General features: G+C 33.0%; 1 protein-coding gene across 1 annotated transcript in view; it reads left to right on the plus strand.

Moving 5' to 3' along the window:
• Positions 1-17274, plus strand: part of LOC306843535 (MAM domain-containing glycosylphosphatidylinositol anchor protein 2-like) — a gene marked incomplete at both ends in the record, with an annotated part of 198681 nt that overhangs the window by 132265 nt on the left and 49142 nt on the right. Inside the window, one exon of the mRNA XM_079375063.1 lies at positions 11306-11599. Within this exon, the coding sequence (XP_079231189.1) occupies positions 11306-11599 (294 nt within the window). The remainder of the gene's footprint in view (positions 1-11305; positions 11600-17274) is intronic.

The raw sequence follows: 17274 nt of genomic DNA on the forward strand, positions 1-17274 counted from the left end.
GTTTGGGATGAATCCGTGTCGTCATCGCTGTTTCTGTGATCTGCTCTGAGGATCAGGAGCTTCTGAAGAACCCATTAGAGCTCCTAATAAAAGCGTTTAGAGGAGATTACGCTGCACGTTTGCCAGGGATTCACGCTGTGGAGATGTTTGGAGTGAGAACGAGCCCAGAACATTCAGAGCTCGAGCCAAACTCACCTCCGTCCAGCAGTCCATCTGATGAAACGCTGCCAGATCCACAGAGATCTGCACACTACTGGAAGAATCGGCTCCGCTCTGGCAAAGCAACACTAGTTTTAACTATAGAGCACATTTTTAGATTAGATTAGATTCAACTTTATTGTCATTGCACATGTAAGGTACAAGGCAACGAAATGCATTTCATACACAATTATGATTCAAAGTGCTTTACATAAAAAGTACATCTATTCACATTTATTTATTTCATTTATAATAGAATTTATGTATTTAATCATGTATTCATTAATTTTTATGATTTAATTTTTTATAATATTTTTTTATTTTATAGCTATTTGTTCATTTTCATTTATTTATTTATTTGTTTGTTTATTTATTTAAAGTTAAAGTTTATTTAAAGTTTTATTTATTTATTTAAAGTTTAGTTTTCTTTAAAGAAAGAAAGAAAGAAAGAAATAGGTCAGTTTTAGCCAATAGACCATTTCAACGGATATTCGGCGGTATAAGGAAGTGACGTCTTTGGTCCACGGACGTTTCCGGTTAGTGTTCAAAACAACGGCGGCAGGCGCTTGATACACAGTGGGATTGCGATTAATTTATTTAATCCTGCTGTTTAAAATGTAGAAATTAAAATTAGATCCTTGTAGTTCGGTGGTTGGGTGCTCCCGCTGGGCTCGAACTAACATTAATTTATAAATAATCGGAAATTAAAGGGTTAGATGCCCGAGAAACGCGCCTGGATTGCAGCAGTGAAGAAGCAGAATAGACACTAGCAACTCTAGGATATACAGCGCACATTTCCATTGAGGTAAGGACAAGCTCTTGTTTTTTCCATCTAATTCTTTGTATTTATTTACGTTAACTCTTCAAGTATGATGCAGCATTGTGTTTTCGTCATTGTTTACATATGCGCCTAGCATTTTGATTCTTTTTAAGTGAAAAGGCCAAGCTTTTATTTCTGTTTTATTGCAAGCGTTATGTAGGCTATAATTAAATATGAGTTCTCATTAGTTGTCTAGCTATCTTGTAAGCAGATAAATGCAGTGAGTAACACATTATAGAAATGTATTCTCTAAACTTGAATGCTGAATAGTGAAACGGTTAACTGCAGTAGTTTACAAAAGCTAACGGTAAACATTTGTCATCACTTATGCTTGTCTAATGTTAATTCCAACATGTACTGATGTATTAAACAATAATAGTATTATTTGTAAATGTTGTGCATTAAGTAAAATAATTGTTTTTCTACTTTTGTCTTTAGGAAAGCCATCATCTGTAATGTAAGACAGCTAAGACAGTGAGTGCTACAGGGAGACAGGACAGTGCCAAACCACATGTGACCATATGAACACCCAGATGTGTTTGAGAACTTGAGGATGAAATGCAATGTAGTACTCAAAGCTGCATATGGTCAGCCTGCTGCTTTTGATATTGATCACATGTTAATAAATATGCTGGAAACAGTCTCTGTCTTTTGTTTATATGCAGTACTGGTCAAATGTCTGGACACATTACTATTTTTTATGTTTTTAATACAGACAAAATCAGTAATATTGTCAAACGGTTTTCTGTTTTAATATTCGTTATATTTCTGTGATGCAAAGCTGGATTTTGATCAGCCTTTACTCCAGTCTTAAGTGTCACATGATCCTTCAGAGATCATTCTAATGTGCTGATTTGATATTTGGTTCGTGTCAGTGTTGGAAACAATTGTGCTGCTTAATATTTTTTTCTGGAACCTGTGATTCTTTATACAGGATTGATTAATTAAATCCAGACAGGAATTTTCAAAATTATAGAAGTCTTTTCTAACAGTGTCTTTTTAAAATCAATAAAAAAAATTATGAATAAATGTATTCATATTCTTAAAAAATAAAATAAATACTGACCCCAAACTTTTGAACAGTAGTGCATGTTGTTACAAAACATTTATATTACAAATAAATGCGGTTCTTTTATTCAAAGAATACTAAAATTATCTCAGTTTATAAACATGTTAAGCAGCACAACTTTTTCCATCACTGATAATAAATCAGTATATTAGAATGATTTCTGAAGATCATGAGACACTGAAGACTGGAGTAATGATGCTGAAAATACAGCTGCAGATCACAGAAATACATTACACTTTAAAGCATATTAAAATAGAAAACCATTATTTTAATTTGTAATATTTCAAAATATTACTGTTTTTGTCTATATTTTTGGACCAATTAAATGCAGGCTTGATGAGCATTGGAGACTTATTTCAAAAACATTAATAGTGGCCACACTTTTTACCTGTATGTGTGTTTACAGTAAATGTGCATAAAAACATACATACCCACATATAAACTCGTGTGTGTGCGCATTTATTAATCTGCATGTAGGCTATACTTTATCTAAAAAAAAAAAAACCTAATAAAGGTTTATGCAAAACACGGTAGTCAGCACTGAACTGCATTCATCTTGTTTATGACCACATGATGGCTCAGATAGAGCATTCTCGCACTGTTCCACAGCAACAAACTTGACCACACTAAGCACACATTATAAAACGATTGAAATCAGTAATAATGGGATGTAGTGCTTAGTTTATTAGCATTCATTTAGCATTGTAATAAACATGCATGTTCAGTAAAGCTGCAGTGAAACGATATGTATTGTGAAAAGCGCTGTACAAATAAAAATGAACGCGTAGACATACAGACTGACCCAGCAATGCAAGTGAAATGTCCACCAAAAACCTCCCCGGATATCTTAGCACACACCATGATAAGATCGTAAGTAACACTGTTTGTCTTGCTTCAGTTTAACCGAACATAAGACTGATGTCATCCATCATACAAACAAATGATCCCAACTTCTGAGGAGTTAATTGTAAGCATCCAGACTGCGATACGCGTTTAACGCCATCTCTCGTGTACACGCACACAGCATCAATCAGAGCCGTCCGGAACACTACTTTTAATGTTCTCTGTCATATTTAAAGGGTAATTATTATTATTATTTTTTTTAAATACCTAACTTGCGTTTTCGCTAGGCTTAAAAGGGATGCGCTTGCGCTAGTTATAGGTTTTTATAGATCTGAGATTTTAAAATGGCGCTACCGGAAATGCTTCAGGACCAGACATGCGCAGTAGCGCTCCAACGCCTTTGTTATTGTTTACGTCCGTGAAATGGTCTATAAGAAAACAACCAAACAAATAAATAAATATTTTTGAAAAAATTGATGAAAGTTTAAAAAGAATATAAATAAATACAGAAAATAAAAAATAAAATAAAAAAAGTAATACAAATCAATTAAGGATTAAATTGTATTACAAATAAATTATATGTCTTCTATCAAGCCGTGTATTCCTTTATTCCTTCATTATTATTATTATTATTATTTAATTTATGCAAGTTTGTTCCTCCATAACAAATGCAAATAAATACATACAGCACATACATACATACATAAATGTATTTAAAATTAAATTAAAACAAATAAAAAGAAAAGAGAAGAATAAATAAGATGATGCATTATATTACAGACTGGCTCATTTTAGTATCACTGATATACATTTGTAAATATTTAGAATTTTTACATTTAGTTTTTTAATATTATTACTATTATTTTATTTTGTAAATATATGCAACATTTTACATTTTCTGTTTTCGCTTTTATTTTAGTTAACTTTAAAAAAAAATGTAACATGGTTTTGTACATTTTTTAGGGTTTGTTTTTTTCTATGTGTTATATTTCAAGTTGAACTAAGCGAAATAAGAAATGTTGCCTTGGCAATTGGCTGAAATAATTTTTTTTTTTTTTATATTTAATATATTTTATTTCAGTTATTTTTTATTTCAAGTCAAACTATTTTGTAATAGTTTCAGATTTAGTTATGACCCTGCTCTTAATTTTTCCTCTTCTTACACAAACCAGTGTTTTTCTCTCTCATTAGCCGCTAGATTCGCTTCTTTAGTTGAAGCAGTGCAGTTAATGATTTATTCAGGAGGCGTGTGCCGAGATTTTCTCCTCCGATAGCAGAAGGATTAAATAATGACGAAATGTGCGGGCCTTAAACACAATCAATCTTCATCCTGTTAATGAAGCCGTAGCACAAGAGAGAGAGAGCTGGACGCTTCTATCTACCGCCGAGCAATTAATCTTTGCATTAGTCGTTACATTGAAATGTGCTGTGATAATGAGGACTCGGAGAGGACGCCCAGATAGCGGCTCAGATAGCGGCCTCCAATCAACCTCACGCTTGCCTCGTCCTTTAGTGTGACTCCTGGCTTTATCACAGCGCCAAATCCCAACGATTAGTTCTCTCTGCTTTCAATTTCACTTCATTTATCTGCTGCTGTAACAAAGGAAGCTCTTAATGATCCAGAGCTTGTGAGATTTTGTTTGTCCATCAAGCCATAAATGAGCATCTTATCTAGAGCCGAGCCTCATGATTTTAGCCAAAAATTCATATTTGATGATCAGGTTTGTAGAAATGTGTCTCTGCATCAGTGTCTCAGCAATGGATGCTCTGCAGTGAATGGGTGCCGTCAGAATGAGAGTTCTACAAACCTGATGAAGAAATAAACTCATCTACATCTCAGATGACCTGAGGGTGAGGGAATTGTAATATTATGGGTTGAACTATTCTATAAGAGTGTGGTTTTGTGTAAACCGTGAGGATTGATGGATTGTGTTCATGAAGGTGTGAAGGAGGTTTGGAGGGCCATTCGTTCTGTCTGTGGTTTTATCATCGTTTAGTTTTTTGACGACAGGATCCTGCATCACAATAACCCAGCATTACTATCTCTGTGTGTCCTCATGTTTTCTTATTGTGCTCTATCAGATGCTTTACGCTGTAAAGATGTCTATCAATGCAAGCAAGTGTCATTTGGTCAGTACTTGTCTTTTGAATATCTAGGTATTGTGCTGAAAGGTGCTCCGCGTATTCTGTTTATCATTATTTACAGGCCTCCAAAATATTCTCCAGCCTTTGTTGATGATTTCACAGAACTGTTATCAATGATTTCTTCAGAGTTTGACTGTTTTGCTATTGCAGGGGATTTTAATATTCACATAGATAATGCAGAAATCAAAACTACTAAAGAAATTATAACTGCTTTAAACACTTTTGACCTGAGTCAGCATGTGCACGGACCCACACACAATCGTGGACACACTCTAGATTTACTCATCAGTAGAGGTCTACACATCTCATCCATTGTAATTAAGGATGTAGCACTATCTGATCACTTCTGTATTTTCTTTGATATATTGATCTCTATCACCACTGAATCTAGATCTGTCTCTATCAGAAAGAGATGCATTAACGAGAACACTAGTGCGCTATTTATGGAGGCAATATCATTAACACCAAGCATTTCTGCAGACCCTGTTGATCTTCTCATGGAGTCATTTAACTCAAAAGTTAAGAAAGTTATTGATGATATTGGCCGGGTAAAGGTCAGCTAGAAGACTGGCAGAAAAAAATCATCTTGGAGAAAATCAACAGCAGTTCAGAGCATGAAAAGACAATGCAGAAAAGCTGAGCGGATGTGGCGGAAGACGAAACTCGAAATTCACTATAGCATCTATAAAGACAGCCTTCATGCTTTCAATGTGGAACTAGCCATAGCTAGACAGACTTTCTTTTCAAACCTTATAAACAGTAACTTAAACAACACTCGCACTCTTTTTGCGACTGTTGAGAGACTAACAAACCCCCCAAATCAGATTCCCAGTGAAATGCTTTCCAACAGCAAATGCAATGAGTTTGCTTCCTTCTTTTCTGAGAAGATCAATAATATCAGAAAGGCGATTGGCACATCCTCAAGTTATGCAGAGGTCAAACAGATTCGACCGCAATTTCAAAAAGAAGTGACTATGTGTGTTTTTGAAGCAATTGATGATAAAATATTGGAAGAAATAGTACAGCACCTTAAATCTTCAACCTGCTATCTTGACACACTTCCCACATCCTTTTTCAAAAGTGTGTTTAACTGTTTGGAAGCAGATCTCTGAAAAGTGGTGAACTCCTCACTTCTTTCTGGGACTTTTCCAAAATCCATGAAAACTGCAGTTGTTAAGCCCCTTCTGAAAAGTGCAATCTTGATAACATCATATTGAGCAACTATAGACCCATATCAAATCTTCATTTCATAAGTAAGATTATTGAAAAGGTAGTTTTTAATCAGCTGAACAACTACTTAAACTCAAATGGATGTCTGGACAATTTTCAATCTGGTTTCCGAGCGCATCACAGCACAGAGACAGCACTCATTAAGATAATAAATGATATTCGCCTCAATTCTGATTCTGGCAAAAGATCAGTGCTGGTACTACTAGATCTTAGTGCTGCGTTTGACACTGTCGATCATAACATACTTCTAGAGAGACTGGAAAACTGAGTCAGGCTTTCTGGGATGGCACTCAAATGGTTCAGGTCATACTTAGAAGGGAGAGGTTATTATGTGAGTATAGGAGAGCATAAGGCTAAGTGGACGGCCATGAAATGTGGAGTCCCACAAGGCTCAATTCTTGCACCGCTCTTGTTTAACTTATATATGCTCCCACTAAGTCAGATGAGGAAGAACCAAATTGTCTATCGCAGCTATGGTGATGATACCCAGATTTACCTAGCCTTATATCCAAATAAGGCTAGTTCTCAAGCTGAATGCATATCTTGACTCTAGGGGTCAAACAACTAAAAATCAAGTAAAAAATCTTTGAAAGTGATTCTGGAGACAAACCTTAGTTTTAGTAGTCATGTAAAATCAGTAACTAAATCAGCATACTATCATCTCAAAAACATTGCAAGATTTAGATGTTTTGTTTCCAGTCAAGACTTGGAGAAACTTGTTCATGCCTTTATCACCAGCAGGGTGGATTACTGTAATGGTCTCCTCACCGGCCTTCCCAAGAAGACCATTAGACAGCTGCAGCTCATCCAGAACACTGCTGCCAGGATTCTGACTAGAACCAGAAAATCTGAGCATATCACACCAGTCCTCAGGTCCTTACACTGGCTTCCAGTTACATTTAGGATCGATTTTAAAGTACTTTTACTCGTTTATAAGTCACTCAATGGCCCAGGACCCAAATACATTGCAGATATACTCACTGAATATAAACCGAACAGACCACTCAGATCATTAGGATCGAGTCAGTTAGAAACACCAAGGGTTCACACAAAACAAGGGGAGTCTGCTTTTAGCTATTATGCGGCCCGCAGTTGGAACCAGCTTCCAGAAGAGATCAGATGTGCTAAAACATTAGCCACATTTAAAACCAGACTAAAAACTCATCTGTTTAACTGTGCATTTGTTGAATGAGCACTGTGCTATATGTCCGAACTGACTACACTGCACTTTCATTTGATATCATTTTCCTTGTTTTTATTGTTGTGATAATCATTTTCTATTCTTAACTGTTTTAAATTCATTTTAAATAAATTTAATATAATTTTAAAAGTTTAAACTGAAGGCTAAAGTAAGTGCTGTGATGGTAAAGAGAATGTGAGCAAAGAAAGACAAGTGTGTTGGTTAATCAGCTTAAAGTAGGACCTCTGAGTTCTGTTTGTTTGGTTTCTGGTTAGGGACTGTCTGTAAGCGGAGGGAGTGCGGGAGGGGGAGAGCGATAATATATTTAAAATAATATATTTTACAATAATATATTTAAAATTTGCTATATTATTTTATATATATATATATATATATATATATATATATATATAGCAAATAAACTGCATTTCAGTTGTGAGAAAAATAAAGTTATAGATTTGAAAATCTGAAATATAAGAAAAAAATTACAAATATTTGGACACTTAATGGTAATGGTTTAAATGAATGGTATTTTGAGGGTTACTGTCCTTCAGTTGTCATGAAAATAATGCAAATGTGCTTCAGTTTCCTAAAATGTTTTGAGGTGTGTGTGAAATGTTTGGACTCTTATGTGAATCTCTGAGCGCTGGCAGTGATGGGCTGATGTGTTGCCAAGGCGATGCAGACGTGATGTCATTTCCCTCATCTACTGCTTTATGTATTTATTTCTTTTTGTCTGGTCAGATGCGTCAAGGCTTCAGTTCTGAGCGCGACGCTTTTATCTCCTCACGAACAACGACAGCTGAAGGATTTCTGCAGTTTACTGTATTTATACCGATAGAAACGATAATATAAAAGACAGCGACAGACGATTTCATTCCCTTCAGCTGAGCCTCAGAAACACTGTCTCTGCGTCTGAACACGTCTGCAGAGTTTACAAGCTCGAAAAGACTTGGACTAGCCAGTAAACAACATCATGAGAACATAAAAGGAACTAAAATATAAAAACAAACTTATTTTATTTCAGATATTTAGCAAGGCAGCATAAAATAAAAATGTAAATAAAATATAAAAACACTTAAACTTCTTATTTCAAGTAGTTGCCAAATCAACACAAAAATATTTGTCATTATTTGAATTAAATAAAAGTAAAATATAAAACACTTAAACTTATTTTAATTCAATTAGTTGCAACATAACATTTTCATTATTTGAAATAAAAAAAAATAAAAATATTTCATTTCAGTTTGCTGCAAAGGCAACATAAAAGTCATTATTTGAACTAAAATAAAATAAAATATAAAAAAAATTAAACCTTTTATTTCAGCTAGTTGCCAAGGCAACATAAAAACATTTTTATTATTTGAAATAAAATAAAATAATGAATTATATATAACTTACAAATGTATTTCAGTTAGTTTCAAAGTAATCATAAAATGTTTTCATTGTTTAAAATAAAAATAATTAATCTTACTTTATCTCAGCTAGTGGCCAAGCCAATGATGCTCATTTGTGTTTATTTAAAGCTGAAGTACTATAATAACTAAAACTAAATCAATTAAAAACTCAAATGTAATAAAACTATATAGACATATTAATAAAATTAAAAAAAACTAAAAAAATAATAAAATGAGAAAAGTACAACAAAATTTCTAAAACATTAAAATGAATACAGGAAATATGAAAATAAAATCATTAAAAAAAACTATAATGGAGTATCAATGATACTAGAATACAATTTTTCAGTATTTCAGTGTGCTGTGCATTAGCTTTCATTGAGTTGTGCTGTGTGTGTTTCAGTGATGAGTTTCCTGATAATAAATAAGATCAAGTTCAAGTTCAAGTTGAGCTTTATTGTCATTCTGCTACATGTGTGGACATATGGTGGAACGAAATGCAAGTATAAGAGAAAAAAAAAACAGCATCTGACTATACATATACCATAAATACTATAACTACTATACCTAATTGCCTAGACATACACAAACTGAGACTGTACAAGAACTTTACAAATATAATGTATATGACATTGTGCCAAAAGATAGAAATAAAAATAAAATTTTTATATATATTTCGTACATTAAATTGTTGTGCAGATCTCATCCAGCTGTGGTTTGGATCCAGAGCGAGTCGTGAAGTGAAGGAGATTCAGCGAGAGGCTCATCAGGTGTTAAAGACTCGTTTCTGTCTCTGGAAACGGCTCTCTATTACAGTAACAGCTCTTCATTACAGCCGCTTTCTGTTTCTGCTAATGGCCTGGAATAACATGCATTATTAATATACAGCGGCCGCAGGAAAGCCTGTGATTATATATTCAGCTTGTGAATCAGAATCCAGTTTACGTTTGGATCTTTGATGCAGAATTGTTCGTTTCTCATCTACATGTGAAAACAGATCTTAGATCACATGCATGCGTTCAGTCAGAAGGTTATGACATCAAACAATACAATGCAACAAAAATTCAGCATTTTTTCAAGTAACAAAAAATAACTCAAATAAGATGAAGTAAAATACAGTATAAAACATTCAAACTTGTATAAGATAAAAACTAACTAAACAGAAATATTACAAAAAAAGTCAATTTAATATATTCCAGGTAGATACAAAGGCAACATAAAAACCATTTTCATTATTTGAACTAAATAAAATTACATATAAAAAAATTATTTTATTTTAGTTAGTTGCCAAGGTAACATAAAAAGAAGCAATTTTATAATTCAAAATAGGAACTAAAATAAAATAAAATATATAATAAAAACATAAAAAATTTAACTTAATACATTTCATTTCAATCAAAATTTTAAAATTAAATGTAATAAAAGAAAAACTGGTAACACTTTATTTTAGGGTCTCTTATCTAGTTGCTTATTATCATGCATATTACATTTATTAGTAGTAATTAAGCACATATTAATGCTTTATTCAACATGACCTTATTCTACATCCCTAATCCTACCCAAAACCTAAAATTAACAACTACCTTACTAACTATTAATAAGCAGAAAATTAGGAATTTACTGAGGGAAAATTTGTAGTTAATAGTGATTAAGTGTTCCCTATTCTAAAGTGTTACCAAAAAAACTATATGGGCATTAAAAATAAATAAATAAATAAAACTAATACATCCTACTAATACTAATACTAATACAATAAAAAAATTTCAGCTAATTGCCAAGGCAACATAAAAAATATTTGTATTATTTTAAATTAAATAAACTAAAATAAAATTAAACATACAAAGCTTAAACTTATTTTATTTCAACCATTTCTATCTGCATATCTATTTTTTATCTTAGTTATTTCAACATTTAAAAAAATAATTAAATACAAAAAAACTCAAATAAAATAAAACATAAAAAGCTTAAAATTATTTTATTTCAGCTAGTTGCCAAGGAAAAATAAAAAAAATCTTTATTTGAAATAAAAATTAAGTAAAATATTTAAAGAAAAAAATGTAATAAAAAAAAAAATATTGCCCTCCATATAAGCATCATGTGTTCAATCAGAAGGTCTTTGCATAGTAACTTGAGACATTCATGTCGTAAATTATAAAACAATGCATTTGTGAGTTGTGGTCTGTTTAATGTAAGTAGGCCTACTGTTGGGGAATTGTTTAAGGCATTCGGTGACGTTACTGCTGGTATTTCTGATGCTGTTTGGTGGACTTGTTTTCCATTCTTTGCTCATTTGGTTTTCCATCCCGAATCCAGCTGTGTTTCGCTCACAAACAAACGCTCACGCATTGACCATCCTGCACTGCCCCGTCTGCTGCCTTTCTAGAGCCCCGTATCAGTCCCTCCTCTGTTTTTCTCTTTCTTAGTTCCTCCGAACCTGACCGTGCCGCGGGGCAAGTCTCCAATGGCGGCGCGGGAGGGCGAGACGGTGGAGCTGGAGTGCCTTGTTTCAGGGAAACCCAAGCCCATCATCTTGTGGTCTCGGGCAGATAAGGAGGCGCCGATGCCGGACGGCAGCATGCAGATGGAGAGCTACGACGGCGTTCTGCGTATTGTCAACGTATCGCGCGAGATGAGCGGATCCTACCGCTGCCAAACCAGCCAGTACAACGGCTTCAACGTCAAGCCCAGAGAAGCTGTGATCGAGCTCATCGTGCGCTGTAAGTGCCTCTCAATGCCTGTAACACAACCAGTCTTCATCAAATCAAACCCTTCACAGCAAAATCAAGTCATTTTACAATGAAAATTCTAAACAACTCTTGAAACAAGATACATTTACAAGAAACCCATTCAGCAAAAAATACAAATATATATACAGTCATGGCCAAAAATATCGGCACCCTTGGTAAATATGATCAAAGAAGGCATTGTTAATCTTCATTGTTAATCCTTTTGATCTTTTATAAAAACAAAATCACAAAAATCTATCATTTCATTGTATAATAAGAATTTTAAATGGGGGGGAAATATCATTATGAAATAAATGTTTTTCTCAAATACACATTGGACACAATTATTGGCACCCCTAGAAATTCTTATGAGTAAAATATCTCTGAAGTATATTCCCATTCATATTTTCCAGCCATGGCTTCCTGTTTCACAGAAATATAAATAGGAGGGAAAACAAAGCCCAAATTCCCTTAATCATCCATCACAATGAGAAAAACCACAGAATATATTTCTGATGAGCAGCAAAAGATAATTGAGCTTCACAAATTAGTGAAGTAGCTTTAGGAAAAGAGCTAGAGCAGTGAAAATTCCCATTTCCACCATCAGGGCAATAATTAAGAATTTCCAATCAACATAAAATGTTATGAATCTGCTTGGAAGAGGACATGTGTCTATATCGTCCTAATGCACGGTGAGGAGGAGCGTTTGAGTGGCTAAAGACTCTTCAAGGACCACAACTGGAGAATTGCAGAAAATAGTTGAGTCTCGGGGTCAGAAAACCTTTTTTTTTAAATGTGTCAAACAGCCCCTACATCAGCACATGTTGTTTGGGAGGGTTTCAAGAAAAATTCTCCTAGCTCATCCAAAAACAATCTCCAGGATATTCAGTTATCAGACACGACTGGAGCTTCAAATGGGACTGGCTTCTGTGGTCAGAAACTAAAAAATGAGCTTTTTAGCAGCAAACACTCAAGATGGGTTTGGTGAACACAGCGATAAAAAGTACCCCATGTGTACAATGAAATATACTGCTGTATTTCTGATGTTGTGGGCCTATATTTCTGCTGGAGGTCCTGGACATCTTGTTCAGACACATGGCATCATGGATTCTATCAAATACCAACAGATAAAAAAATCAATAAGTGACTGACTCTGTTAGAAATCTTATAATGGGCCATGTTTGGATCTTCCAACCGGACAATAATCCAAACACAAACCTCAAAAACAACACAAAAATGGGTCACTGATCACAAAACCAAGCTTCTGCTGGCCATTCCAGTCCTCTGACCTGAACCCTGTAGAAGATGAGTGAGGTGAACTGAAGAGAAGAAGCTGTGAATCTAAAGGATCTGGAGTGATTCTGGATGAAGGAATGGTGTCTGATCTCTTGTCAGGTGTTCTCTAACCTCATCAGGCATTATAGGAGAACATTTAGAGCTGTTAAACTGACAAATGGAGGTTTCAAAAAGTATTGAATAAAAGGATGTTGTTAATTGTGGCCAATGTGTATTAGAGAAAAACATTTATTTCATAATGATATTTCCCCCATTTTAAATTCTTATTATTCAATGAAAGGTTAGATTTTTGTGATTTTTTTTAAATAAAAGATCAAAAGGATTAACAATACAGATTAATTTTCACAGCCACCTTTGATCATATTTACCAAGGGTGCAGATATTTTTTGCCATATATTTGTAGAAATAGCCAACAATACATTGTATGGGTCAGAATTATCCATTTCTCTTTTATGCCAAAAATCATTAGGATATTAAGTAAAGATAATGTTCCATGAAGATAGTTTGTAAATTTCCTACCGTAAATATATCAAAACTTGCATTGCTCACAAATTAATTTGGACAATTTTAATAACTTTTTTACACACACACACACACACACACACACACACATATATATATATATATATATATATATATATATATATATATATATATATATATATGTATATATATTTTATATTATTTTATATATATATATATATATATATATATATATATATTATTATATTTTATTATATAATTTATTTTTTATTATACTAAAATATGTTCAAAAATATATTTTTTAAATATTTTTTCTATGAATATGTTTTTTTGGCCATTTTGTTATTTTTTAAAATATATTTAAAAAACAATATATATTTTTTCAAAAGGATGTAAAAATATATTTTGCCTTCCATGTGTGAACATACCCATATGGCAAAAAAATTTTTTTGGTTTTAAATATATTTTAAAATATACAAATTTGAAATATATTTCAAAAATACTTTTACTAAAATAAATGTTTTAAAAAATAATTAAAAAAAAAAAAAAAAGTCTATAAATTTGTTTTTGTGATTTTTTTTTATTATTATTTTTTTTAAATATAGTTTAAAATTATAAATGTATATTTATATTAAAAAATACTAAAATACTTCAAAATATATTTATGTAAATGTATTCTCTTCCAATATATTTTGTTTGTATATTTTAAAAATACAAATTTTGAAAATATTTTTTTCCTTCATATATTTTTATTTTAATAAAAAACTTAATTTGTTGTATTTTTACTCAAATATATTTTTTTTAAATTGTAAAAAAAGTCTATAAATGTATTTTTGTGATTTTGTTTAAATATAGTTTAAAATATAGTTTAAAATTATAAATGTATATTTATATTTCAAAAAAATACTAAAAAACATTTTTGCTAAAATAGGTTTCAAAATATATTTATGTAAATATATTCTCTTCCAATATATTTTGATTGTATATTTTAAAAATATAATAAAAAAAAAAAATCCTTCATATATTTCTATTTTAATAAATACTTAATTTGTTGTCCATAGCATAGGTAAATATAACCATACACTAGAAACGTATATTTTTACATATATTTCAAAATATACAAAAAAGGCTCCCAAACGGAATATAGATTATATCTATATTCTAAATATAATCAATAAATAGATACAACACATGCATTTAAACATTCAGAACACAAGATGCATGTCGAGCTTGAAGTAGTTCAATGCTATTTATTTTTTTCTTGAATCATTCCAGGTCGTTATCAGTGAGTTTTTTTGCACAAGCAAATATATTTCCCCTATGGCTGTGTTTTGAATGAGTCTCAAGATGCCACACATAATCACATCCATTATAACTTGAAAATGAAACCAACATGCTGAAACTCATATTTGCAGTGAGCGTTTAGGTGCTCAGCGTGGGTCTGAAGGTCTTCAGGGAGCTGGAGGTGTGCTGGAGGTTGTTGTGTTTGTGGTGTGAATCACGCTGAGAGATAAAGAGTCTCCGGCGCCGCTGAGGATGATGTGTGAATGGCATGAGAATGGCTTTCCTGAGTGTGAATGCATCAGATGTGTGTGTGTCCTTCATGCATTTAGAAAAAGTACACTACTGATGATGTCAGAGAAGTACAGTGTTGGGGAAAGTTACTTTTAAAAGTAATGCATTACAATATTGCGTTACTGCCTAAAAAAGTAACTAATTACATTACGTCTGTGTTACGTTACTTTTGAGTTACTTTTTAAATCTGGGCAGGGCTTGCTTGTTTGTTTGTTGTTAAAGGGGTCATCAGATGCCCATTTTCCACAAGTTGATATGATTCTTTAGGGTCTTAATGAAAAGTCTATAACATACTTTGGTTAAAATTTCTCAATGGTAGTGTAAAAAACACCTTCTTTACCCTGTCAAAATCAGCTCTGTTTTCTGCACGCTGTTCTAGTTCATGTTGCTTTAAATGCTAATGAGCTCCGCTGACTCCGCCCCTCTCTTCTGTGGAGTGACGAGCAGACAATAGATATGTGTAGATTCCTTATTGGACCGCTCCAGATACGTTGATGTGTCAGCCATCTCGCATTCACCATAATAATCAATGAATATTCAAAGATATACAAGCATATAACGTGCTGTTGTAGACGCACACAGTCGATGCGCTCGAAGATTCACAGACCGTTACATGGCGGATGGCTTGCGTATCGCGGCCCATAGAAACAGTCCATAATGAGGCATCTAGGTATATATCTATGGAGCATACTAAACTTCAGCTGCAAAACTTGCTAACTAGCACATTATTAGGAAAGGCGATTTGCAAAGATTCATAAAAACCCTTATAACTCACTTCTTCTGTAGATAAAGCTGGATCACGAATGATTAGCGGGAACATAGATGCATTTATGTAGATCGAGGATCGGCGGCTTCACTTCAAAGCGAAAGTAACGTTAATCCTCTGAGTCTGCCACTTCAGCAGCTCTGGCGTAAATGACGACTGCTACATTCATTATTACATCCAACAACTAAACACTTAATTCCCTTAATCGGAGACATCTTGTCTTCCCCTGCACCTGAGTCCCCTGAGTCAGACAGCTCTCAGCTCACTCAGGGCGGGTCTAAGGTAAGACGCTAGTGTCAATCAACTGAGAAAGGGGATTTAAAACTGGGTGTATTTTTATCATTATAGGATGGATGTGTACACACTTCCAACACATTTATGTTCAAACTACTTGAAAAGTGAATTTTGCATTCGATGACCCCTTTAATATAAAAAGTTCTTCTTTTAAAAATGTAAAAGCCCTTTCACACCAAAAGTGAAGTGAATCCACCTCAAGCTGAAGGAATTGTAAATTCAGGTCTGTACAGTAGAGGGCACTGCTCAAACAAATCACATGAAGAATATGACGCAGGAGAAGAAAGTTCATCACTATTCACTCATTTTAACAAAAATTAAACACAAATGTGTCATTTCTGCTTATTAGTATGGTTGAATTGGATCATCGAAGGTCAGCAGAAAAGACATTTGCTAAGAAAATAGGATTAAATACATAAATTATATTTGTCTTATTTAACATATTTAATTATTGCAGGCTTGTATAATATTCTTAGTTTGCATTTGACTGTTTTTATTGATTCTGAGCAACACTGAATGTGTTTTAGTGCAGGTGAGATGAGTAAATACATGTTGATATTTAGTCTAGAACTACAGTAAGATCATGTAGATATTTAGGTAAGATCATGTTGATATTTAGTCTAGAACTACAGTAAGATCATGATGATATTTAGTCTAGAACTACAGTAAGATCATGATGATATTTAGTCTAGAACTACAGTAAGATCATGTAGATATTTAGTCTAGAACTACAGTAAGATCATGATGATATTTAGTCTAGAACTACAGTAAGATCATGTTAATATTTAGTCTAGAACTACAGTAAGATCAAGTTGATATTTAGTCTAGAACTACAGTAAGATCATGTAGATATTTAGTCTAGAACTACAGTAAGATCAAGTTGATATTTAGTCTAGAACTACAGTAAGATCATGTAGATATTTAGTCTAGAACTACAGTAAGATCATGATGATATTTAGTCTAGAACTACAGTAAGATCATGTTGATATTTAGTCTAGAACTACAGTAAGATCATGTTGATATTTAGTCTAGAACTACAGTAAGATCAAGTTGATATTTAGTCTAGAACTACAGTAAGATCATGTAGATATTTAGTCTAGAACTACAGTAAGATCAAGTTGATATTTAGTCTAGAACTACAGTAAGATCATGTAGATATTTAGTCTAGAACTACAGTAAGATCATGATGATATTTAGTCTAGAACTACAGTAAGATCATGTTGATATTTAGTCTAGAACTACAGCAAGATCA

Source organism: Barbus barbus (genome assembly GCF_936440315.1).
Source record: "Barbus barbus genome assembly, chromosome: 24".
In the NCBI taxonomy this organism is placed as follows: Eukaryota; Metazoa; Chordata; class Actinopteri; order Cypriniformes; family Cyprinidae; genus Barbus; species Barbus barbus.